Raw genomic sequence first — 25321 nt, 5'->3', positions numbered from 1 at the left:
CTGTTTATGCTAGAGGAGAATCTTCTTCAGTTTTCGGCATGATACCCAGTTTGGTTCATTTGAGGATTTTTTTTTTTTTTCTAATTTGAGTAGTTTTCATTTAATCTAATAGAAAGCACTGATGCATGTACACACAACCAATTTTAGAATTGCAACCCCCTGATGGTTCTGCAGTTATTTTTATTCAAAAACCGGCAATGTCGTTTTTTACTAGTAGTAAAGGTGTTTGAGATATCTTAAAATAAATAAACCTCCTCCCCTCCATCTATGGGGTTTATTCTGAGGGGAGAAAAGACCCCTTTTGTTCACCAGTTGTGCTCCCAAATGAACAATTTCTGAGCTCTGCTGAATCTGCTGAAACATCTGTGGACCAGCGCTTTGCCTGAAGTACCTTTTGTCAGCACTGAAATAAGGGCTGGGAAAGACGTTTTACCTTAGCTGATCTAATTGCAACACAGTACAATACTTTGTGTGTTAGCCAGAATAATTTTAAACAACACTAACAATGTGGTTTTTCCTGTTATAAGGAGTGATGATGCTAATCTAAAGGGCCCTCAGCCCCTGACTTTATTTTACACCTTCATCTTTTGTGAGATCTGCTTGATCCCAACTTCTTACAAGTGGAACAACTTTGTAGGAAGAGCAGGGGTGGAAAACAGCTCCTCGTGGGCTCCTTGGAGACTTGACTTGTTCTGGTACTGATTCACCCATGATGAAGCCAGCCCAGGTCTCTGCATACTAATTTATTTTTTTTTAAATGTAAATGACAGTTAAAATATTAATGAAGAAATGTACTGATAATATTTTAGCTGAAAATCTTTTTGATGTCATTTTTACAAGACTACTTGAGAAGTCATGTCTCAGCCCCATGCTCTTCTAAATTCAAGGTTTAGACTTGGAAGGGTTTTACGCTAAAGTTGTTGATGCACTATTAATATGTGTTAAATTTTGGGAAGGCTTTTTGAATGGGATCCGATTTTAAGTTTCCCTTCTAATTTGGGCAATTGTCATTTTTTGGAAGTGTTCAATGGCCACAAAGCTGGCTCTCATCTCTAAGAAAAGCCTGCTCAACCACTTCATTGGTGTTTTCAACGCCTAGACCACTGCTGATCTGTTCAAAAAGCTCCCACTTACTTCCAGTTAATGATGGAAATGCTGGGATCTATTGTGGTGGGTTTTTTTTTTCCCAATTAAGTAGAAACCTTCACCTGCTCAGCCCCAGTTTCTATTCCCTAAAAACATTTTTCATATTCACTGACAAATCTCCTGACATTGCTAAGACAAGCGATCATTTCCTGAGAGCTCCTCAAGCAAGGTGAGACCTGTTCAGTTCTTGGATGGCTGCTAACAAGGGAAATTCACTGGCCTGCAGGAAGCGATTAGGATCACCATTTGGAGCACCGTCCTTAGTCGGTGCTGGTGTTATGGGGGTGCAGCCTCTTGGACTGCAGAGCAAAACCCATTTTCTCACCCCTCCTTAAGATCTCCCAGATACGGTAACACCGCCCACTTTCAGTACGCCTGGAGTGATGTTTAATCCTCTGTGCATTTCATGTAGCGCTATCGAATTTCACTTATCGTCATTATTGATGAGTGACACAGAGGTTAAACGATTTGCATCAAGACATTTTGCTCAAAAAAAAAAAAAAAAATTAATACATCACTTTTCAGTCAGTTGAGACACTTTGCTCAGATGCCAGTCAGATGGGTAAGTGCAGCAGGCAGGTAGCTTCTCAGAGGGCTGCTTTGCCAGCTGGGAAATGGGGCCAATAAAGCCACCTGGAGATTACCAGGTTCTTGCTATACAATAACAGTGGCCAGAAAGGGAGAAGCACGTTTGTTTCGTGCAGCTTGGCTGAGCCGCAGAGGTTGGGAGCGCCTTTGCTCCGAGGTCTGCAGCCAAGGGCAGGATGCTGGCGTTGCCAAAGGGTGGGGCAGCCCACCTACAGACTCCAGGCCTGGGGCTGCTTTGCCTTTCCAAGCTTGCCGCCAATCAGTCCCAGCTGTGTTCCTTGGTTGCCGTCACTGCCGGGGTCGTTTCCATCCGAGCAGGTGGCTGAAGCCCTCCGAGCGCCGTACAACTGCTGTTGTGCCACCAGTCACGCTGCCTTTTTAGGTGATGGCTGCTTGCACGACTGGTCAACCGAGTGGTGGGCAAAAGAGGTAAAAGAGCTAAAACCGGTGCTTTTGTTCCCCAGAGCCTTTTAAGTGAAGTTCTACAGATCTAAACTCTTCAAAAATAGATCTCTCATAGCCACATAAGCATCACTTCTTTGTTTTGCTTTTGTCACGGCCAGTAACTCCTCACGGCCCCTGAAATTTTTCAGGTGGGAGACACACTGGGAGACACAAAGCCATGAAGAAAATTAGTCCTGCTTTGTCCAGAGTTTTGCTTCCTTCCCTGCTGCTCCCCTCATTTCATTTGATCTATTTTAACCACTACTACTGCACTGTAGCATGAACCTTGGTGCTTTGGCCAACATCCAGCTGTGAAATGTGTGCTCCTCTTCTGCATGATTCCCTCTGCAGGTGTCAGGAAAGCTGTTCCTCATGCTCCTGAGTCAAAAAATGCAACCGTCTGTCTGTCAAACCCTGGCAGAGAGGATGTTTGTATGGGCAGAGCACTCTGGGGTCCTTCCCAAAGAGGAACAGAAAAGGCGTAGCGACAGGGGAGAGAGGGGTTATTTGTGAAGGTGGCCTTTATCTGTGTAGTGAATGGAGAGAGAGAGGGAAAGAGACACTCCTTTAGCAGGCATTCAGAACATCAGACTAAGCTTCTGAAGTCCTTAAACATCCTTTCTCTACAGAGACTAGCCTGGGCTGTACTTAATAAGAGTTAAGACTAGCCAAAGCAACCTAGACCGAAGATTTATGTAGCCCCATGCCCTGTTGCCTGGTGCAGGAGCTGCCTTTCAGGGTGTCTTACCATGCCTGCTGCTCCTTGCTGTTACCACCCTAGAAACAATGGTAAAGGCGTGATGGCAAAATAGCCTCTGATGGACAGATGTAGCAGCCACAGAGTTTGCTTTTCAGTAAGCCATTGATACTTAGAGAGACATTTCTAGCAAGTGCACTGTAGTTGAGTGCAGCAGCTCTTTCAAAGTTGACAGCAGGCAGGCCACCATGCCCCCTACATATCTGCCTGACAGGCCAGTGTGGGGAAAATGGAAATAGGCAGGGGAAGGGACCTGTGTAATGAATCAGAGGTGCTAGTGCAATTGGATGAAGCTACAGTAGTCACAAACCTTCAGCATGTGTGAAAGCATCACTTTGTTCTTTTTTTAATTTTATTTTTATTTTTACAGCAAACATATTTAATATAGCCATTTCAAGTTTTACATGAAGCATAAATCAAGGAGAAATAAGTATATTGGCCACAACATAGGTTGTTTTGTAGCTTCTAAATTTCTTAAGTGTTAGGTCATTTTACTTACAAGTTAAATAGCTGTCTGCAAGAGGCCTTGGTTGGTCATAAATTGTCCTTCCAATAATATAAAACACACCATTTATTTACAACACGTATGCTCTTCCAAGTAGATCCAACAGCTCGTAAAGAACAAGAGCTCCTATGTCATCCCTACTGAGACCACTGCAATAAAGAGCTGTTGGAATGACTCTGTACTCAGTAAGTGCAATCAGATCCAGCAACAGTAGCTTTTATGGGCTTTTTCTCCCCTCCAGGAAAACCTGAGATATTAGTGCAATATTAAAGAGCTGTGACGGTTTTACCCAGAGTGGGATCTTACTCCTCCTATGCTCCCACTGGTTTTGGGAGTGGAGTGAGGTTAACACTCACCAAAGAGGGTCAGAATCAGCCCTGTTAGGATGGTTTGTTTTCATAAGGGATATGATTGATTAAAAAGAAGGTTAATTGAATATTATGCAGCTGCCACAGTAGTATAAACTCCAAACTCTGGCTTATAAACAACATTTGTTGCAGAAGGGTTATTACCCGCTTACAATTGGAGCAACGAGCCTTTCGATCCCTGTTTATTCCAGGATGGCCAAGCAGTAAAAATACACATGCTGGTACATGACCTCGGGTGGGCTCCTAGGAAATCTTAGCCCAGTTTAAGTAATAAATATGTTCGTACACAGGCAGAGGTGTGCCCTGATCGAACTCTGAAGTGAAATACCAGCTAAAAGCAGCATTTGATCTAGATTAGAAACCCACTTTAAGTGTTTGAAGTAGAAAAGCAGTAGGAGTTGATCTGAGTCTCCAAAGCCTTTTGTCAATAGAAAAGCTCTGAACAATTTCCTTTTAATAATATTACTGCATTTTTTTAAAATGTGATTTCTGTAGTTCTTGGACAGTACAGAGGGGTGTGATATTTATCCAATGGATTTGCGGACTAACAGGATCATTAACACATTAATCAACATCTTGTTCACTGGCTCAACCTCTGACTGTGCTGAGGGTGACTAGATTAGTGCAAGATATTCACAGGAGCATGGGATTCTTCTCACCCTACTGGAGAAGGTATCTAATCTAAGCTGGCTACATGGGATATCTCTGTCATCGATGAGGAGACTGACTGATGTCTTCCAGAGGAAAATCCACCCCATCCTGCGTGTCTAAAACAGGAAAGACTAATTCTGTCTTGGGATATGCCAATCTCTTGCCACGGACTATGAGGGAACCTATCATCAGGGTGAGGATTTGTCCCAAACTTACCTGATTCTACCAATCAGCTCAGGAGGGATCCTGCATTGAGGAAAATAAGGACATCCTCTTCTACTGCTTCTGCATGAAACTGCTGGTTCATTTGCACCAAGTGTCATGGCTGATTCACTGGCCAACTGCTTTGCTCAAGAGCTGACTTTATTCCAAACTCATTGCTGTGCCCATGAGGATCGCCCCTGAACAGCTTCCCCACCCTCCCTTAAAGTGCTAGCCCTGTCCACACCAACCCAACTCTATGAAACCAAATTGAAAATCAGTCTCTTGTGTGGCTGAGCTAACTCTTGCTGCAGTCAAATGAAATCTTTCTCATCCATGGGCTGGACCAGGCTCTAACTGGATCACGACCGATGTATCTGTTGCTCACCATATCATTGCTTCCCATCGCATACATAGTGGATAGATTCATTTCTCCCTTCTCCAAACCCAATATTCAACTTGTCGCTGTCATGGCCCATCACAGCTCTGCTGATCTGTCCTATTTCTGTCTCCTTTCGGACACTGACCAAGATGGTCAACAAGCCATTTTGCCATGAATCTTCTGGTTGCCAAGTTTCTGCAGCCCGTGCTTTGAGCCCTTCCCCTGTGCTGTCCCTGCTGCACTGCCATCCTCCTTCAAATCACCTCTGCCAAGAGGCCAATGAAAGGCACCTGGGCAGCACGGCTGTGCTTGCAGCAGCACCCCAGCTTTGCTGCCTCTCTTTCTGCCACCTCCATCCCATTGTTGACTGGAGGCTCTTCAAGGCAAGAACATTGCACATCCGTGCAGTGACTCACACACCAGCCCCATCCAGCTCCTCACCAGCTGTTCCTAAGCACCACCAGAGTCCAACCGACCGTGTTGGTGTGGCACCGACAGATCAAGACCAACCACCATTACCAATAAAAAGCAATAACAACAGGCACAAGGAATTATGAAAAAAATTACTTTTTAATGTACAAAAGGTTTATATACAGGTTCAGCATGTTACTTCCTTTCTTATGATGTAGAAAACAGCTAAAAATGTTCTTAAGATATAAATTTGACAGAACAATTCACCTACAGTACTTTTAGTAATGATGTCTTCTATACATAATATATACAGTGCTGGAATGGTTATTATAATACTTTTTCAGTAAATGAAGGAAGACCACCACTGGAAAGTCTGAGAAATCTCAAGTCATTGGAGATTTGGTTTTGCTTTTGTATTTGATCTTTTGCTAATGAGATATCTGTGAAGAGGGACTCGGTAGCCATCGTTGCCCTGCGCAGCTGTTGAAAAAAATCAGATTAGCAGTTGAAGGACACACGAAAGCCTGATCCATCTCAGCACAAGGGATGCCCAGTTGTACTCCAAGCGTCCAGGACAACATACAATGTCCTAAAATATGTACTGCCCTCTTTTCATAAATGCAAAGGCAAGGGCAAGGTCAGTAACTGCAGGAGAATATATACAGCGGACTATAAAACAATCCCTTTAAACACAATTTTCATGGTAGACACAAATAAACAGCCAGGCACCTTGCTTTGCTTTCCTGTCCTCATGCACCCTGGACATCAGCAGGAGTCACGGGGACCTCGAGGGGTGAAGGGTGGGGGTGAGAGCGTTCTGTGCGCACCCTCTGCCTGTAGGATGAGGACGGGTGAGATGGCTGGATGCTGAGCAGCACCTTCCTGCACCAGCCATACCCAGGGCTACCTGGCAGCAGCGCTGTCCCAACCCACCACTGCCAAGCAGGGCTGCTGGCGTATCTGATAGCGCAAAGTTTGCCTGGAGGTAACACACGGCATTTTCATGCCAGCCCCTGGTCATGCCGGGAAGAGTGAGCCTGACATCAGTTTGTGCAAAAGGAAAGCAGAAAGGACACCAGAAAGCACCTTTAGAGAGCTGTCCCTGACTCATGCAGAGGATGGAGTCAGATGCAAGTGAGAACATCACATTGATATGAGGGGGAGAGGGGAGACAAGAAGGAGAGAGTGAAGCTTCTGCGGATGCTTGTCCGGTCAAACTGTGAGAACCTGGGGGGGATGTCACACTTGTCCCCTGCCCTTCAACATACCGGGTACAAAGTATCTGATGCTACGAGAGCAGGAAGAGAGTTGTCCTTGTCCAACGCAGTCAGAAGTGAAAGCAAGGCCTCCTACCCAGGTACATGCACCTACCCTCTTTGTCTAACGACAGCAAAAATAAATAATGCAACTGAGCTTGACTTCACTGCCAGGTGGGACCAGCCTGGAAACAGCTGATCATTATTACCAGCACTTGTATTTTGGTGGAGGATTTGGCTTTGGGAGGCCCTGTTCCTCCCATCTCTTCCTCAAGGATGTTTCCAAGAGATTCTCACTGACCGAGCTACTATTTTGACTCAAATACCTGTTTTGAGACTACCCAGATGTTTGCCTACGCTATAGACTGCAGGTGCAGTGCTGAATTGAACCAGGCTGGGTACAAAGAGTAGCTATGTACTGTAGCACAAAGCACTAGCCAAACTAACACCCCGGGTTGTCCATGGTATATTTTTTGGATACAGCAGCTCTTTTCATGCTGACCAAAGCTGTGGGACACATTAATGTAGCACTGGGTGCATGCCAACAAAGCCTGCTTGCAGGGCAGGGTGTATTAGCTCATGCTTGGCCTCGCATCAGTGCAGCCACGCGCCGGTTGTGTGCGTGGAGCCCAGGCAGAGCCCTGCGTGGAGTATATTACACAGACAACCCTGGCCAGATAAACCAGCTCCCACAACGCTGCCACGGTGCAGGCTGGGCTGCAATGATCACAAAACTCTCTCCATCACCATCACTTTTGTATGTGAGCACCTCAGCATGGAAAACCCAACAGAAAGCGAAGCCATTGCAAAGCTGCACAGGGATATGGTAATGCACGTTTCAGAGATCTGACATTAAAGATGCATGCGGAGCCCCTGCAGAAAGTCACTGCGCTCAGAGGGCACAAAGTTATGCATGTGTGTCAGTCTGCACACCGAAGCCTTCCTGCCACGGGGGATTATTTCCCGGTGATTGCTGTTCCCAGGCCTCTGCTCCACTCTGCACATGATATAAACCACGTTGTAAACACATCTGATCAAAGTGTGCATTCACCTTTTATGTGTCTCATCAATGTGTCTTTCCAATGTTTTCTCAGAAACACCACTATGTTTTTATAAATGTACATTTTATATACGCTTCTGGCAATACACTATATTTGATTTTTAAAGGAAGAGAGGCCTTGGCTACTTAACACGAAAGCATGGTAAGGCACTTTGCTGAGAAGCTGTTTGGGATCAACGCTCTTTGCAAGGTATAAAGGTATTTACGGTATAAAACAATACTGCTGGCAGAGGGCTTGTTTGGAGACGTAACTAAACCCTAGTCTCATCAGAGCAGAATACATAGTATGGCTTTTATTCTGATCAAAACCGCATCCTCCCATTTCGTTCTGGGGCAGGTTGAAAATGGAATTTTTTGCAAACGTAACTAACGGAAAATGATGGGGAGTGCTATTTACAGGGCTGCCGGGGAGGGAGGGTTTCATCTCTAACCACGCTCATGCTGTCTCCTAGCTTGGTGGCGATACCGTTCAGTGCTCTGGGAAACCAAGCCAAAAAATAATACTAGAGGTGCACCATTGCGGTGCTAAACTGCCTGGATATAGTTTACATAATTCTGTACAGAGACTTTTTAAAATTTTCATTTTGAATCCCTTTAATGTATTTAATACTTATAAAAAAAAATCTACTCTATTGAAACAGATTATTTTTGAAAAGCACATTCATAAAACTGCTTCACGCAGAGCCCCTTGGATAGCACTAAGGCCTTGTGCTTTACTGTTATGACATCATGTTTAGAAATTTACTCTCTTCCGCCAGCGTAGTTAGCATGGAGCTCATATCGCCTATTGCCATATTGCTTATTCCCGCGGGTATGGTGGGCAGTGTCAGAGAGTTTCGTGGAGTTGTCAGGCGAGAGGAGTTCTGGGAGAGGTTCTGCAGGATGCTGGGGCTCAGAGTTCCCGACATCAGGCTCGAATGGTCCCCATCGTCCATGATGGCATCGAAATCTATCTGGGGCGGCTCAAGACCTTGCGAGTCCACCGTGCTGGACACCTGGTTCGCGCCCGGGGAAGGCAGAGCGGCCGGCTTGCTGTTCAGCGCGCACTGCTGTTGTCTGACCCGGCAGTCCGCGTGATTATCGAAGCTGCTGTTCTGTTCATACATGTGGATTTGACCGTAATAGTACATCAAATTGTTTTCCCTCGTGCCGTCCACGCACTGCTGGGCTGGTGCCGGCAACATGTCACTGGTTCTTTTATGCATGGCCTCCGCCGCCTCCTGGCCCGGGCTGATGGTGTTTGTAGGGTGGGGAGTTCTCATGTAGCCCAGCTGCTGGACGGTGCGGAGGCCTCGGGGTCTGCCGGCTGGGCTTGGCTCGGGCGGAGGACGAGGCTGGACCATGGCGGGCGGATACGCCTGCGTGGCTGAACCCATCATGCTCTGCTGAGGCTCAAAGCTGGGCTGGTTGGAGGTCATGATGGGCTGATGAAAGGCCTCCGGAGCCATGGGGAAGTTCAGGCGGGTCGGCTGAGATGAGTAGTTCTGCTGACTCGGTTCGTGCATGACCTGGCCCAGCATCGCGCGCTCGCTGTTGCTGCTGACCATTAAAGAAGGGTCGGTCGCCATGTCCATTTGCTGAGGGTGAAGGTGGGGTCCAGACTTTGCTGCCATGCTGCTACAAGAAGGAGAGATCTGATTTGGGTTGCCACTGATTGCACTGGGGCTCAGCATCTGATGAGGTTGGTTATACCCTGCGTGCAAGCCCAGATCGGGGTTCATACCGGGGCCTAGGCTCATCGGCTGCTGCCGCAGCTGCATACAGTTTAGCCTCTGCCCGTCCATGCTCACATTTCTTTGCATAAAGCTCTGCTGTGTTATGTTCATACTGTTCTCCGGCAGCTGCATCTGCTGCTGGTTGTAGTTCTGGTACTGACCAAAGTTCTGCTTCTGCTGGACCACCGCTAAGTTCCCTTGTGAAAACTGCTGCTTCGACTGATTGGACATGATATCAACTGTCCCCGAGCTGACCTCGTTCCACTGGACAGGCATGTTATTTTTATTCATGTCTGAGGAGGCATCAAAGCTCATGGGACACTCTGCCATCATGGGTCCCAAGTGGCTCATGCTTGCCTCGGCCACCGCCATCCTGCGCTGGCCGGGCAAGGCTGGAGGCTGCAGCTTCCCGCTTCCCTGGAAGCCCTGCATCTCATTGCTGTACCCCATGGAAGTGCTCTCGGCTGCCGTCCCGTTGCTCTGGGATTTGATGTACTGCACCACGTCATCTGGCAGCATAATATCGTCGTCTCCGACGGGTGCCTCCGCCTCCCCGGACATGGCTTCCATGGCAATGTTTTCGCTGATGCTCAGCGGCCGGGGCGAGTAGGTGTGCCGGGGGAGGCTCCCATCCGAGCGCCCGTAGCTCTGGAGGCCGAAATTCCTCCTGTCCGTAGGGTGTGAAGGATGGAAGGGGTTCATGCTGTTGGTGCTGTTGAAGCGGTGAACTCGCGGGAGGGCCTGGGGGTCTCCGGCAGGTCTCCTCACCGGGTCGCTTGCCCGTCTCGTGCAGTTGCCCGGCACCTCGTGGGGAAACGCTGCAGCTGACTGGTAGCCATAGGTGTTACCATCGCTGCAACGCCTGGGGCCTGGAGGGAGGCGGATGGAGGGCAAGGTGGGGTCTGGTCCATCCATAAGTGAGATCCTGTTCTTCAGGGTCATCCTCTCCATGTTCGGCAGGGGAGTTGGAGGAGGGCCCCCCGTGGCAGCAGCGTACTTGGCTTTCAGCCTGTAGTGCTGAGCTGGTGTGAGGTTCAGCAGACCCGGCATCCCGCTGCACTGGCTCGCCTCGCTCGACCGACGGGAGGCATCTGTCGAAATCGGGTCGTAGGAGTCGGCAGAGCTTGTGTTATTGGGGCGGTGCCCGAGCTGCGAAGCCTCGCTGGAACGGCGGCTGGAGAAGTATGGGGAGATCCCTGATGATCTGCGGCTGACGGTGTAGGCGGAGCTGATGGTGCTTGTTGTACTATCACGGCGCTCGCTTAGTTGGTTCAGCATCGTAACCTCATTGACAGACAGCTCCATTATTCTGGGGTTAGGCAGCGTAGCAGAAGAACCACCACTATTTTCTAGAATAGAGCCTGAAAGAAAGGTTGCAGGGAAGGAAAAGATTTAGTTAGCTGAGAAGTTCCACTCGGTAGTGTTCTTGGTGCCAGAATACAGACACAAAGCCACCCCCAATATTTTATGGGAACGATACTGAATTTCATTTGCTACCAGTGAATTCAAAGCTTCATCCCCAGCTCTGTGTCCATGTGCAAAGAACAAGAGGGCTGCAGAGTCTTTGCAATGTGTACCCCGCTGATACTCAGCTGCTGAGGAAATGCCTCCACATGGGCTTCTCTTAAGAAAAAAGTAGGACTGGTGTGAACAGTGCCACGGGAACAGCACATAGCTACAACCACAGCTGCTCACTGGGACAGATGCACAGCAGTCAGGGATAGGAGGCTGAGAGCTCAAAAATTGACACTCAAGGCCTCTTCCCAGAGTAAACCAAGAAGCTCCAATATACTAAGCCCTGAGGTTTAGTACAACCCAGGCCCTATGCCTTGGCACTTCTTGGCAAAGTTGGAGGAGCACTGAAAGGATCATAAAGAAGCCTTTATCAGGAATCCCCAGCCAGCGGGAAACTAGCAGATGAAGCTGTAGGCAATAGCCAGGACCTCCCGAAGTGACAGAAGGCCTGTCAGAGCAAGATCAGGGATGGAGGGCTTGTCTGGATTGCTGCTGTCCTCCTGCAGTCTTCCAGGAGGCACATTAGCCATTAGGGAACTGTTACTGCCGGAACAAACCCAAGCAGTCTTGCAGTTGCCACTGGGACAGTGAGGAGAGCTGTGGCTGGGTCCTTGGGCAAGCCCAGATACAAGGACACCAACACCTCTGCCTCCCTTCATAGCTCTGTAGTGCTGAGCATCTGGGTTTCTGTTGCACATCACCAGACAGCTGTGTTTACACCCAAGCTCTCCATTTTACCTGACATCTCTATCCCGCAAGGGCTGACTCAGAGGCAATAAGAAATGATCCTCCTCCAGGGCAGACTCTTGGTTATGAAACCAGAGTCAAACTCTGGAGGATTCCTACAGGACACGGCCCAGGCCCAGGGCTTACCATTTCCTGAGATGGGAGGCAGCTTGGTGTTTCTGGCTTGTGGAGCTGGGCTCACCCATGAGCAGGAATCCTTAACTGTCTTGAGTTTCTCTTTCTTGAGCTGTTCAAGTCGTTGCATCGTCGTCATGTGTTTCCTTAGCTGCAGGCTGACTGTCGAATTACCAGATGAGACCGTTGAGTCCACAACAGGAGCGTTGTCATCCAACGCCGTCAGATCTCCCAGACTTCCCCCGCTGTGCATGTTCATTTCTACTCCACTGTCATTGTTGTTGGTGCTGCCAAGGGGTGACGGCTCACTGCTGCATGATGACTGGCCACCAGGACTGGACTGACACATCTTGGGGAAGGAAAAGAGGAGGAGTTGAGCAGGTGGAAACACAGATGGAGAGAAACCAGGAGCCCAACATCCCCAGCAGGCTCCACATGTTTGCCCTATCCCCAGCTCTCCCCTCTCTTCTCACCCTTCCCCGCTGAAGCATCTCAGCTCTACCAGAGGGCAGGGGCAACTTCCCTGGGGGAGGAGGGCACGGCAGCACCCCGCAGCTGGAAAAAACTAAGGTGGGTTCAACAGGAGATGGAGAGAAACCAAATGCTCTTCACCCAAAAGATTAAGAACAGATGCTTCTCAAAGAAAAGCAGCACGTTACCTGGTTGTGCAAGGTATATTGCAGCAAGCACTGGCTTATCTAACATAGGATCAAGGCCTAAGTATTTCAGACACAACATATTTCTGTCTTTAAAATACCCTAACATATAATTAGGTTAGCTGACAAACTTCCAGCCAGGTAAAAACCTGGTTCACTGTTTGCAAACTCCCACTTGCAGATAAGGTAGATAAGCACCATAAATATTTATTTTATTTACATTAGGAATTGCATTTCACATTAAGTAGTTTATTTGCAGCAGACGCTAAATGGTCTGAACTTGCTCTGAGGTAGCTGTTGCTGCTACCAGACAGGATGCCCGGCTCTGCTGCTCGAGGCCCATGCTCCAGCAAAAAATGGGAGTGCTGAAAAGGCAACGTACTTTGCCCCAGGCAAATGTGGGAGTGGAGGGGGATGCAGTGTTTTACTTTGCTCCGTAGCAGCCCTCATGGGCAGGGCTGACTGGCTCTGATAGCCTCATTGCCCTTCAATCAGGATAATAGAGATTGCAATCCCAGGATTTAATGGCAAGTTGTGATGCTGGGAGAAAGGTGGCAAAGGGAATCCTCAGGCACTATGTCCTCCCCCTTTCTGCACTCAAGCAAATATCCCCTGTCCCTCCCCATCACTCTGCATGCCTCTGCCTCTACCCCGTGGGGGTTAACTGGAGACAGGAGGTCTGCAGGAGACCATGCTTTATACAGCTATTTTAATACAAAGGATTTCTTTGCTCACCTTAGTACCGACTGTCCTTAGGAAGGTAGAGTAAGGAAGGGTAAGTGGGAATAAAGAACAGGTTGTTAGGACAAAGACAGCATTAACAGAAAGGACCATGTTAGTAAAAGGAGGAAGAGGGGAGTGCAGAATACAACATAAATTGCCAACATCTCCCCCTCTCCTGTACCCCGTCTTCTCTGCCTTCCCTCTTTGGGAGCCCAGATAAAACCCCCTTGGAGACACTTCCCACCTGTCTCCATGGATTTGGGATGAGACCCAAAGATGGGCCGAAACAAGGGGCCTCGGAATGATGGGAACCAGTGAAACATCTCATCCCTCCCACCACCCTGACTTTAACTAGCAAACAGGAGTTGGACATGGGCCTGCCAGGTCAGACGCGCCCGTTAGATGTGCATGAGTGAAGTACGCAGTGCTGGACGGGAAGAGCGGAGAGGAACATCCGACCCACGGCCCTACCGCCAGTGACATGGCTTGGCTGCAGCCCTGGGAGCGCAGAGCCCTAGGAAAACAACCCCACACCTTCAGGAGAAACGGGGTGGGGAGCCGTGATTGTGTCCATATTTTCATAGAAAAAAAACCCAAAAAACACATGGAGGAAGAGTGTTGGAGAGAGGTCATTATGTCCAGTGGTTCTCACACTCAGTTTTTGTAACCTAATACAGAGCCTCATCACAGTAAAACTGTTCCTTTTTGTCAATTAGAGACACTTCGGATGTGAAAATACTCAATTCCTTCCTAACCAAAACATGCTGCTCATTAATAATTTGTCCAACAACACATCCCTTAACCTTCTTTAGAAAATCTTTGCAGCTCCAGGCCATGTTGTTTCATAGGGATAACAGTCTTTTAGCCTGGATTCAAATCAAGAAAATATATATTTTGGAGTTCAAAGTCCTTTCAGCTCTAGTGAGAATTCTGGGGACTATGTGAACACTCTCTTTTGCAGGTGAAGGTCTTTTCTGCTGTATCCAGCCTGTACCCTGCTCCACTCTGAGCTGGTGCAGCAGACCAAAGCTTTGGGTACAAAGGTGAAGAAAAATATCAAAATGCAAAAGTGTGACCCATGTGTTGCAATGCTCCATCTCCTCCACCAGCACCAGTGGTGCGCTGAGGAGCAAGTGGGCTCCCTGCGTGGGGTGGAAGAGGCTTGAATGTGTTTGGACCCACCACCATACACATCTCATTAGCCCCATAAACCACACTACTGCCTATTGTGGAGGTGCGGCAATGGCCAGAAAGCTGATAAACTGTCTTTGCTTCAGCTGGTGGCTACTCAAGGGGCTGTAAAACATGATCACAGTTGACTGCAGGCCCGTACTCTGTGGGCCACAGCATTGCTCCCATGTTTATTCCTGGTTTTACTCCCCTGGCCCATCATCCCACTACAATTTTCTGTGGCAGCTGGGAGTCGTGTATTGAGCTCCTGTACTCCTGAGTGATCTGCTCTAGCTGACCTTGCTTGAGCAGGGAGGTTAGACTAGATGATCTCAAGAGGTGCCTGCCAACCCTAGCGATTCTGTGCTTCTGTGTATGGTGGACAGGACCAAGGAATTGAACTTGCTTTAAGACACCCAACAAAAGTAAAGCAGCTACTTTTATCCCCACTGGCTTCATCAGACACCCCACAACAGAGCTGTGCCAGCAAAACTGCTGTGCAGCAGCAGCTTGGAAAGAAAAACATTGAAGGTTGCAGGGAGGAGAAAAGGGACTGCTTAAGCCAGGACTTCTGCTTCAAGAAGTGTTCACCAATCTGTGCCTTATGGTTGTTGCTCAGTTTAAATTGGTGAGGTAGGTAAAGCTCATGTGACCACAACACTCTGAGTTTTACCCACTTTCACAGCACAGGGAGGCCAAGCTCAACACTGGGCATCACGTGGCCCCCATGACTGCGAGGGTGGGAATTTGTGATGCTGGGTAGGAAGGTGTAAAATGTACTGGACTGTGCCCTGACCTGCAGTTTCATCTCTGGACTTGAACTCTAGGGTGTTGGCAGGTGAAGGGCAACTGCCTGGAGAGGTAAATGGCATGCAAATGCTTCACGCCCCCATTGCGTCGGAGGAATTAGGGGCCCCGTCATTTCTGCCAAGAGCAACTGCTCTTACCACAGAATTCTCTGTTTTTATCGTTTTGACTTGTAAGCAATCCTCCATGCTCCTTGAGGTGCTGTTGGCCTCGGGGCTGTCCTCTGAAACCTTGCTGCTCTGCTTGGCGCTTGCCTCATTGTCCCCATTTTCCTTGAGTGGAGGTGGCCTCGGGTGAACATCATTGCGCTGCTTCTTCGTGACGTGGGCATCGGGCCCGTGCACGGTCTTGACGTGTTTCCTGAGGGAGCTAGGGTCTGTGTACCGCTTTGTGCAGCCAGGGATTTTACAGACGTAGGGTTTCTGTCAATACAAGCAAATCTTGGGTTATATTTAGAACAAGGCCAAATATTCCAGGTACAGCGTATGGGCCAAGAAAATACAATGAGCATAGCGGCTGGCAGCAGCAAAATGTGGAGCATCTGCTCCACAGGATTCTGTAAGACTGAGATCTCTAAGATGTGATATATGGGCTGCTGCTGATCCACACAGACCTGGCCAGTCATTTGATGTTGGCTAAACTCCTTGTTTTCAGTTTCTGGATTAAAAGGCAGCTAAGAATTCATGAAATACTTTCCTAATATTACTTTTCCATGTATGTATTTGCTCGGGTGGCCACAGGAATGTTTCCTGATTATGGATGGGAGGGAGGTGATGTAGGGGACTGGCCATAACACATTCTCTCTGCTAAGGTGGGGTCTACACTGAGAATATGTCTGAGACCTTCTGGCTGATGGAATTCCAGTGAAACCAAGCCAGACTGGATTCACCCTACTCAATCTATCATACCACTCCAGCACCTGTCACCTTGAAATCTGTTATTGTGCAAAACAAACCACAGGCATGCAATGTTTTTTTCAGACGATAGCACTCTAGTCCCGAATTCATGAATCATTGATTGCCACAGGAAAACAAGGCTGAAGCCATGCTTCTGAAAACAGAAGTCAGAAAACAGATACTTTTCTTCTTTTAACTTTTTTTTTATTGAGTTTCCAATTCCAAAGTGTATTAGCACTGCAGTTGTTTGAGCTGGTGCTGCTGCACTCGAAGCTCTGAATTCATCACAAGTTCCGCTTTCAACCTCACAGCTACTCTAAGTATTTTGCTGCCAATGCACTAGGACAGATCCATGAAAAAAAACAGATAGATGTTGTTTGAAGGCTGCCCAAAATGACCATTCCTATTCTTTTTTTTAATCTGTTTTGTAATTTCGTCCAGAAGCTTAAGTGCAAAAATACAAAGGAGTATATATTCTTTGCAGAAAGCCAGCATCATCACATGAAAAACATTGAAAGTCTGTTTTTTATTCAAAAGCATGCTTCCTGACTGATCTTGGCACATCACTTGAACAAACTAAATCCTCATAACACCCCACTGAGGTAAATATTTAATATATTTTAAATCTAGGTAAACCAAAGCACAAAAAGTCAAATAGTTTGTTTATAAATCTCATGCAACATTTTGGATGAGGCATTATAGAAATATTATTGCTGCTATTAAAACCTATTCTAAAGAACAGAACCCCCACCACACATGCTAAAAAACCCTACATAAAACAGTTCAAGGATTTTTTATAAAGATCCTTTAGGCCCAATAGTTCTGATTTTTCAGACACCAGTAATTAGGGTAACATGATCACTGTTGCTTGAACAGCAGACACTCCACCTAATGGGGTGCAACCATCCTCTTCATCAGGCCATACCTCCTGCAACTGAACTGAGCACAACTGCTGTTTTGTTGGCATGCCTTCATATATCCCCTGGGTTATTCAGGTTCTGACATCTAATGCAGTGTATGGCCTAGTGAAGTCAACAATTTAGATATCTCAGATGACTCCCTCCTACTCCCATACACATACAGCAGGATACTCCTTAGGGTGGGAGAACTGGAGAACTCCCCAGGCACTCAGCAGAACTGTATTTCTGCATTTTACCCTTGTTTAGCTTGAATTGGAGAAAACGTCACTCCAAGCCTTTGGCTGGCCATGAACTCATGCCACTTTTTTGTGTATGCACTAGAGAGTGGTCACGGGATGAAAGCTCTTTTCCCAGGAGTAACTGGGATCCCCTGAAGGGATTCAAATAGTCACTGAAAATTTAAAATGAAATAGTGTATGTGACATTTCAACAATCAAAAAAAAGCCAGTGTGCTAATATATGCCCAGTCTTGAACTTCGGCATGTTTGAACCATACACTACATCCTGTCACACAATGATGGAGGCAAATACAGGGAACCTGGAACTTCCCCCTTAGAGGAGACATGGATGACTTAACTCTGAAACTGTGGTGTATCCCAAGTAAACACTGCAAGCAGAGGAAAATATTTAGTAGGTAGCTAGGAACCACAACAGAGTTACCAATGGGTAATGGGAAATATTCACAGCCACAGACTCCTGCTTTGCATCCATGTGGTTTTTTGAGCCAAGGTCTCAGTGCAGTTTGCTAACCCACTGGTCATGGCCACAGCTGGTTGCAGGACTGTCACCTGGGCCTGCTGCCCAATGCAATGAGCTTTGCCATGAGGAATGTCATCTGTCGCAAAGGATCATGTTATATGTTCCTCAAAAAGAGGGTGTCAAATATATGGCTCAGAGAGCCATTATATGCAGCCTACAGATCTCCCACAATTTTTGGGGCACGCCTGTGTTGCATCAAGGAGGGTTGAACAGCAGTTCAGGAGCGAGCATGATCGCAAAATGTAAGATCATGCAGTGCAATGTAGTTCCCATGATAAGGCTCAGCTGGTCTGGTACAAATCCTCTACTAGTGGCTATGCTGTTTCTGCACCTGAGAAGGCTTTGGCATCCTCCAGGGGAAGCAACAGCAGACGGTAAAATCCCTATCTGTTATCTGAGTCTTTAATTTGCGTTGTTGGATGCAGCCTGTGCCAAGTGTCAGCATATTAGATCGGGGTCCACCATAGACAAGGAGTTGGATGCTCCTGCCCTACAGCCTCACATTCTTGCACAATGGGAACCCAAACAAGCAGACCTTCAAGTGTGTCTAAGCTCTGCTCAAAGTGAGGAGTCATCCCAGATCCGGTGCAGCTCCTGATCTGGATCAATTGGGAAACTAAACCCATCAAAGAAATGACATTTAATAATACAGACAAGGCCAAAATTCCACATGTAGGAACATGGGACACAAGCTGGCCCAACAGAAGGGAAACTCTGGCCTGCCTAGGAAAAATCCTGGAAAAGCTCTAGGGATCTGACCTCAACTGATCTATGGGCAAAAAGTAGCTCACATACTGCTTCAGTGTGCACAAACTGGGCAGACTGAGTCTGTATCCAGCACTAAAAGTTGTACCAGCAGTCTTGATCCATCCACGTGAGAATCCTTAGGGATGGAAGAGACATGCAAAACTGATTAAGGACAGGAAAAAATGCTGCAGTAATGAGAATCTTCAGTGGCTTGATTGACTTATTTAGCTTATAAGAAGATGGAAAGTGACTTAACGCTGTAGTGTTGTGAGGTGGAAGTAGCAACAATGAAAGGGACATTGGATCCAGCACTGGAAGAAGGCAGAGAAAGCATCCGGGGCTCGGAAACAAGCAATTTCTAATACCTGAAATGTGAGATTAAATCATGACTGCCTACCTTTCAGGGGAGGAAGCTTTAACAGAGAGAAAATTATGTTTTAGTCAAACACCAGGTACTGGGAATGCAGGTTGCTGAGCAGATGAGAGGTTGCATGTCTTGTTGGTCCCTCCTGGCCTCAAGGTTGGTGTAGCCTTAAACCAACCCCAAACTACTCAGTGCCAGTGCGGGTATGGGTTAATTTTAACCTGTGTCCTGCTGGGGAAGTGGCTCACTGGTAAAGGAGAATCCTGACGTTTGGGTTCATACCCAAACCAATTCAAATAACACAGGGATCCGGGTCATTCATTGGGTCCATCTCAGCATCACACAGCATGGAAGGGCATCCTAGACTTTGAGTCCTTATTCTGACTCCAACAGAATCTCTGAAACCTGCAGAGCTTTGGTTATCACTGACTGATATTATGCCAGAGATACAAATACTCCCAACAAGCCCTTTGTAGACACAGCATCGCTTTAAAAAGCTGTCATCCGTGGCAATTGTGTTCCATTCTCCAATAGTCTATATTTAACTGTTGCAAATTAGGCTACAGACTGAATTCTTCATGGCTGCAAACACTATTAGAACTTTGGAGTGTTGTTTTTTCTTCCCCTGTCAGCTAATTAGTGGTAATATAAATTTCAATCGTCGGCCGTGGTTGATTGCAACAGACCATCACATGCGTTACAATAAAGGCAATTTCCTCTGCTCCCCAACTACTAATAGTGGGTCTTAATTAGCCAAGGTTAACAAAGCATTGCATTGTGCTTTATCATTGTACATCAAACGATGGAGGGAGTATTATTTCCAGAGCGTCAGGATCCAGGGTAGCTGTTATACTATTGCAAGTCTGCTCCACAGTAATATTAAACACCACATGCACAACTGTACAATCCTATTTGTGCTATTAAAAATTATAAATTTGGAAAATGCTTGCTTTAATTTCCAAAGCTGATTAAAAAGTTTGCATACTTTAACATCTGTTTATGATTTCAAACATGGCTTTCATAAATATAAAGCTAATGTGGTCTGGCTCTCCAGCAAAATAAATCCCATTAAAAATAAGAAAAACCTCTCATTACAGTAGGTTTCTTTTTACATGAGTCCAGCATGTAAAGTGTATGTTTATTGTCAGCAAAATGAAAAAAAAAAATCCCTCCGTTGAGCTGCTGTGAGCCCAGGCTTACCTCATTGGAATGCGTCCTGTTCTGGTGCTTGGCTCTGTCCGAGGCATTGGAAAAAGCTTTATTGCAGCCTTCGTGTTCACAGACATAGGGTTTTTCTCCAGTGTGGGACCTCAGGTGTGTCTTTAAGTTCTCCAAGCGGGAATAGGCTTTGGAGCAACCCTCAAACTAAAATAAAAAAACACAAGAGGAGTGATTAATTAACCAGAAAAATTTGATTTTCCCCCTGCCTAAACCCTTCTCATCTGTTTCTCATTCTTTCTTTTTTTCTTCCCTTTAAAGGGCTTGTGTTTTAGGGAACAACATCCACTTTGTTGGGAGAATTTGCTTCCCTAGGCAGGCTGAGAGTTTCAGCAGTGAGTCATATTTAAGGTGCTGCTCCTTGTTGGGTACCCACCTGACATTTCAACAAGAGACTCTTTTTTCCAGCAGGATTGAACACCCCTCCACTCCTCCCAGGGCTCTCTTAGCCCCTCCTGCCATCTCTCTGCAGCTAACACACTCCGAAACAGAGGCCCTCTCCTTCCCACCCAGAGAACTGACGGCTTCTTGACAGTTTGGCCAGCCTTGCAACTTCACTAGCACCAGTGCTGGAAAGCCCAGACCATTCTCTAACACACAAGCAGAAATCTAGCAAGCTTTGAAGTTTCCCAAATTGCAGCTTGGGTCTACTCTCAGAGGATGCTGTGGTCAGGCTGTCTGACATTACGAGTTTAAAAAACAAGACTCTCAATCTTGAAGACAGATGGATTTTTGGATGACAAAACAGGCCAGGAACCTTCCTCCTGGAAGGAAACCAGCTGCCCACACAACGAGAAGGAGCAGCCTGGGAGAGACGGTGAGGCTTCGGGTCCTGCCACCCTCCACTCTGCCTGGGCTGGAGGCTTCTCCCTGCACCTGCCCTGACTGCAGCATGGGAGGATTTCACCTCAAACCAGGGAGGCCGTCTTAAATGCTCTTTGACGAAACAAGCGGGAACTTACAAACACTGGAAGAGGTTTTAAGAAATGCGAGGCTCCCTTCCAAATTCTAGCTAAATGCTGCACTCACTGTTCAGCTGGGAGCATTGAAAAGCCCGTGCTGCACTTCCTATGCAAGCACCTTAAAACACACTTTAAGTTTCAACAAGCGGCCCCTCCTGTTGTAATGTATGCAAGCCACAGAGTGTTATATTTTAGTCAGATCACTTAAACATGTCTACAAGTTCAGCCCAGATGTGACAGCATTTCACATTGCTATGTTTGAATCTTGGCCAGTGAAGAAACTGGTGTCATAGCAGGATAGGTCATGCCACAGCTCAGTATTTGATTTCCCTGTGGGCAGCTGAATGGCCCTACGTGTCCAGAGATCTGGCCCTTTTGGGCAGAGGCCAAAGGCAGCTGTATGCAATAGCAACGGTACCTGTCTCCTTGTGCTCCACAGGCATAGGACTCACCTGCACTGCTAAGGAGTGAGGCAAACATGCAGCCCACGAAACCCGTGAAGCACCTAGGCACGGGTTGATCCCATATAACTTTGTTGTGCTGGAAAAGAAGTAGGGTTACTTAGGCTTCCCTTTAAGGTCTAGCATAGGGATGGTGGACATAAGGCAAACTTGCTCTGGTCTCTTGAGATATCCAGATCTCCTCAAGGACAGTAGGAGCATCCTGCAAGAGCTGATTCCTTCCACGGCTTTGTTGAGGTGGGATAGATCCAGTTCCCCTGCCTCAGACAACTTTCATTTGCCCATTTGGCCCACAGAACATGCCACAACTTTGAGGTAGCACAGTATATCCCTTTTTTCTCCTGCCCTGTGCAAAGAGTCCTTTTCAACTCAAGTTGCTTACAGTCACTGAAATACATCATTCCGCTTGCTGGAAAACAAAGGGAACTCAGCACGAGGCAACTCATGTGTCCATTCTGGTTTTGCTGGATACTGACACAAAAATGCAGTTATTAAGAGCAAAAGTACTAAGGCCACATTTTCAAATAAGAGCTCCTCAGCAAAGCAGCCTGTGCATGTTCAAAGCAGTTGTTCCCACTCTTATGCGTGGATTTGATTATGTCAGTGGGAGTTCTGGCTGTCATCTGTTGAAATAATCCTTGACCAAATCCCAGGCTGCAATTAGGCTCATCTGTAGCTTTATGTACACCACAAACTTCTTGTCTGAAACAAATGGTGCTTTGAAAAATCACTGCCAGACTTGGACAAGGAATGCTCTGCCACAGAAGGGCTGCAGAGCTGCCATGTATCCCAGGCAATTGGAAACCGGTGGTACTCCAGTTCGGGGATAGTTGCTGTGACATATCGCACATGGAGGGACTGCAGTTCTCCAGGAGGCAGAGGATGACTTGAGACTCAAACACACCCAGCCTTGCTATTGCTCCAGTGTGACACAGCCGAGGCTTGAAAGAGGCAGGATTGTGCAATGGTGCTTTTTCCTGCTCCATTACAGCGCTGAAGAGGATGCAGTCCCTGCTGCTTTTTGTTTTCTGAGTACCTCTACCTGCAAGGGCAGGGCTAGACTTTCCCTCACTGCTCACTTTGTAGCACACCGACGATCAATATTCCTTGATACTTTTTAAGGAAGATTGCTAAGGCACTAGAACTGGGCAAAGTGCTTTAGAAGATTAAAACAAAGGACATGGCCCTGTGCCCCGGGGAGCTTATGCTCTAAATTAAATGAACACAGGGCTGGGAGATTGATAAAGGAGTCATGCAGCAAGCAAATCATACATATCCTAATATTTGTAAGCAGGAGCTGGGGCAGAGCCAGGGAGGGAGCAGGGCTGGAAGTGACTAAGAGAAGGAAGATACGGGAGGAGGGCTCAGACATCTGCCAAGCAGAAAGCGAGACTCATCTCCGAGACTCTGGGGAGAGGAACAGCATAATGCTGACAGCGGAGGAGGTATGAAAAACTGGCAGGAGGAGAAGGCAGGGAGCAGAAGATATCAAAAGATAGGGATGGACCTTCAGGAGGAAAAAGGGCTGAAGCATATGTGGAAAGAGGTGGTGAACACCTCTCCTCTCCTACCAGTTGGCCACAGACACTAAACTACACAGCTCGCTTCTCTCATGCCCTCCATCAGGCATCCTTGGCTGCCCATCAGCCAGTGGTGCGTTGGGAGACTCCATGCGTGAGGGGAGATATAGGCTTTAATATCTCGAGGTTGAGGAGGAGGTGAGCCCAGCTCTCCCATGTGCTAGATGAGCCTGTACCCCACAGGGCTGAGATACAAAATAGCAGCCCATGCTCTTCCTCAGGCAGTGTTTAACTCTAGGCACAGTGCTGCTTGCATGCAGAAGGTCCAGGGACTGAGCTCCTCTTGGGGTTTAAGCACCCAGGGGTTGACCTCACCTCTGGATTAAGAGAGCAGAGGCAGGAGATGTTGGCCCAGCTCCCCCGGCTGGAAGGAGGCTTGTCTGCACACTCAGGTACGTGAGTGAGGGAAAATTCCAGCCCCAGCAGCAGTACTGGGTGATGCTGAGTTAGACACGACCAGGGTTACGTGGTTCCCCAGCGTGGGGTTACTGGATTGCCTTCTTGTATATAAGCAACTAAATTGCTTGGTTCTCCACCTTAAGTGACTTGTCCTGAGTCACTCTGGATCTCTGTGGTAGAGCTGAACCCATTTTCCCCAAGGAAATGTAGTTTTGCCCACTAACACCTTGAACACCCTCCTTGACCACTTGCCCTGTCCCCAGGCTGTAACCTGCAAGTAGCTATAACCTGGACACAGAGAGCTGGACTGGCCCAGAGCTGGGTGCCAGCAGGTACCCTGGGAGAGCCCTGCTTGAAGCCATGCCTGTGTCTGCACACGCATTTTTGTGACCACCAAAGTCCAGTCCCACTTGCCAAGCTGAGATGCACCATGTGTCCCTGCCAGCTCACCGTGCACTTGTGTGGCTTCTCTCCGGTGTGCCTTCGCATGTGCACCACCAACATGTATTGAGCCTTGAAGGGCTTCTGCTCCCGCGTGCAGTCCTGCCAGCGGCAGACAAATTCCTTCTTCTCCCCATGGATGTGGTCGTTGTTGATGTGCTGGTAGGAGAGAAGGGAGAAGCAGGTCACTCCTGGAAAAGCTGATGCCAGCGAAGCACGCGTAGTGCTCCGAAAGCCAGCCGTTCCCTCCCCAGTGCTTGCGGTCAGGCACTGCACCTGGGCCCCAGGTGCGCAGATAACACCAGGGACACGGGAGCCAGCTCTGTGGTCTGGTGTGTCCTGCAGGAGAAGGCGCACAGCACCCAGCACACCCGGTGCTGGGTCCAAAGCAGCTATAAACTGGAGGTTTGCAATAAGCCCTCTCACTTGTCTCTGCTGAACCCTCCTGTGCTGCATTTACGCAGCTGTGACCCTTTCCTGGGGTGCTGCTGGAGGATGGGGGAGAGGAGGAGACAAGCCTCGGCTGGACTCGATGATCTTAAAGGTCTTTTCCAACCTCAATGTTTCTATGATTCTATGATTCTAAGCCTACTTGCGCGCCAGCCCATACACCGGCCCTAAGACATCCACCTGCTGTCCAGTGCTGGCGGCTGGCAGGAAATGACAGCATCTGCGAGCTATGCGCCAAGGAAAGCTCGGTGGCCTCAATTACTGCTAATTACTCGGGTCCGTGAAATCCTGTGCCGGGGTGTTGAAAAGCCAGACCCAGAACGGTGCCTTTGTCCACCCTGGGAGGAAGATGAGGGTTGCTTTTTCCCAGCCCAGGGCAGATGAAGCCCTGCAGAAAAATAAACAGAGCCAGAGACCAGCCCATCGGCAGCACTGTTCCCGCGGCGGCCTTGTCTCTCTGAATGGGGTCTCTCTGCCAAAAATAATGCCTGTCCTCGCTCCTGTGTTTTTCAGCAGACATTCACTGACAGGAAATCCTAAAATAAACCACTTTGGGTTTGGGTTTTGTTTTTTTTGCGCTGAGATTTTTCTCCAGCCCCCGCCTTCGTCCCCCCGTCCAAGGCCAGGCACGCATGTTGCGGCTCTGGATGAGACTTTCTTGGGGTGGTGAGGCAGCACGAGGACACAAAAATGCATTAAGACAGAAACACTGACCTTCACAGTCCTAGCTGAATCCAGCCCCAGCATTCTTTGTGCTGTGGCCCAATCCTGGGGACAGGGACCTGCTGCTTGGGGCACCAGGTCTACCCAAGGGCAAGAGGAGGTGCATGGTCCTCAGCTCATCCCTTGGGCACTGCGGGTAAACACCGAGACCCAAAGCTGCATGCTGGGAGGGTTGGGGGCGGCTG

At 47.8% G+C, this 25321-nt stretch overlaps 1 protein-coding gene across 5 annotated transcripts in view; it reads right to left on the bottom strand.

The window, feature by feature from the left end:
- Positions 1–5593: 5593 nt before the first annotated feature.
- GLI2 (GLI family zinc finger 2) overlaps positions 5594–25321 on the bottom strand; it is a 204585-nt gene continuing 184857 nt past the window's right edge. For all 5 annotated transcript variants that reach the window (XM_030018854.1, XM_030018853.1, XM_030018859.1 and 2 more), the window contains 5 exons: positions 23973–24122; positions 20103–20267; positions 15357–15638; positions 11873–12209; positions 5594–10845 (listed from right to left, as the gene is read on the bottom strand). In XM_030018854.1, the coding sequence (XP_029874714.1) occupies positions 8489–10845; positions 11873–12209; positions 15357–15638; positions 20103–20267; positions 23973–24122 (3291 nt within the window). In that variant the 3' untranslated portion in view covers positions 5594–8488. The remainder of the gene's footprint in view (positions 10846–11872; positions 12210–15356; positions 15639–20102; positions 20268–23972; positions 24123–25321) is intronic.

This window comes from Aquila chrysaetos, chromosome 6 (assembly GCF_900496995.4).
Source record: "Aquila chrysaetos chrysaetos chromosome 6, bAquChr1.4, whole genome shotgun sequence".
Lineage (NCBI taxonomy): Eukaryota > Metazoa > Chordata > Aves > Accipitriformes > Accipitridae > Aquila > Aquila chrysaetos.
This window is presented reverse-complemented; position numbering and strand designations above follow the sequence as displayed.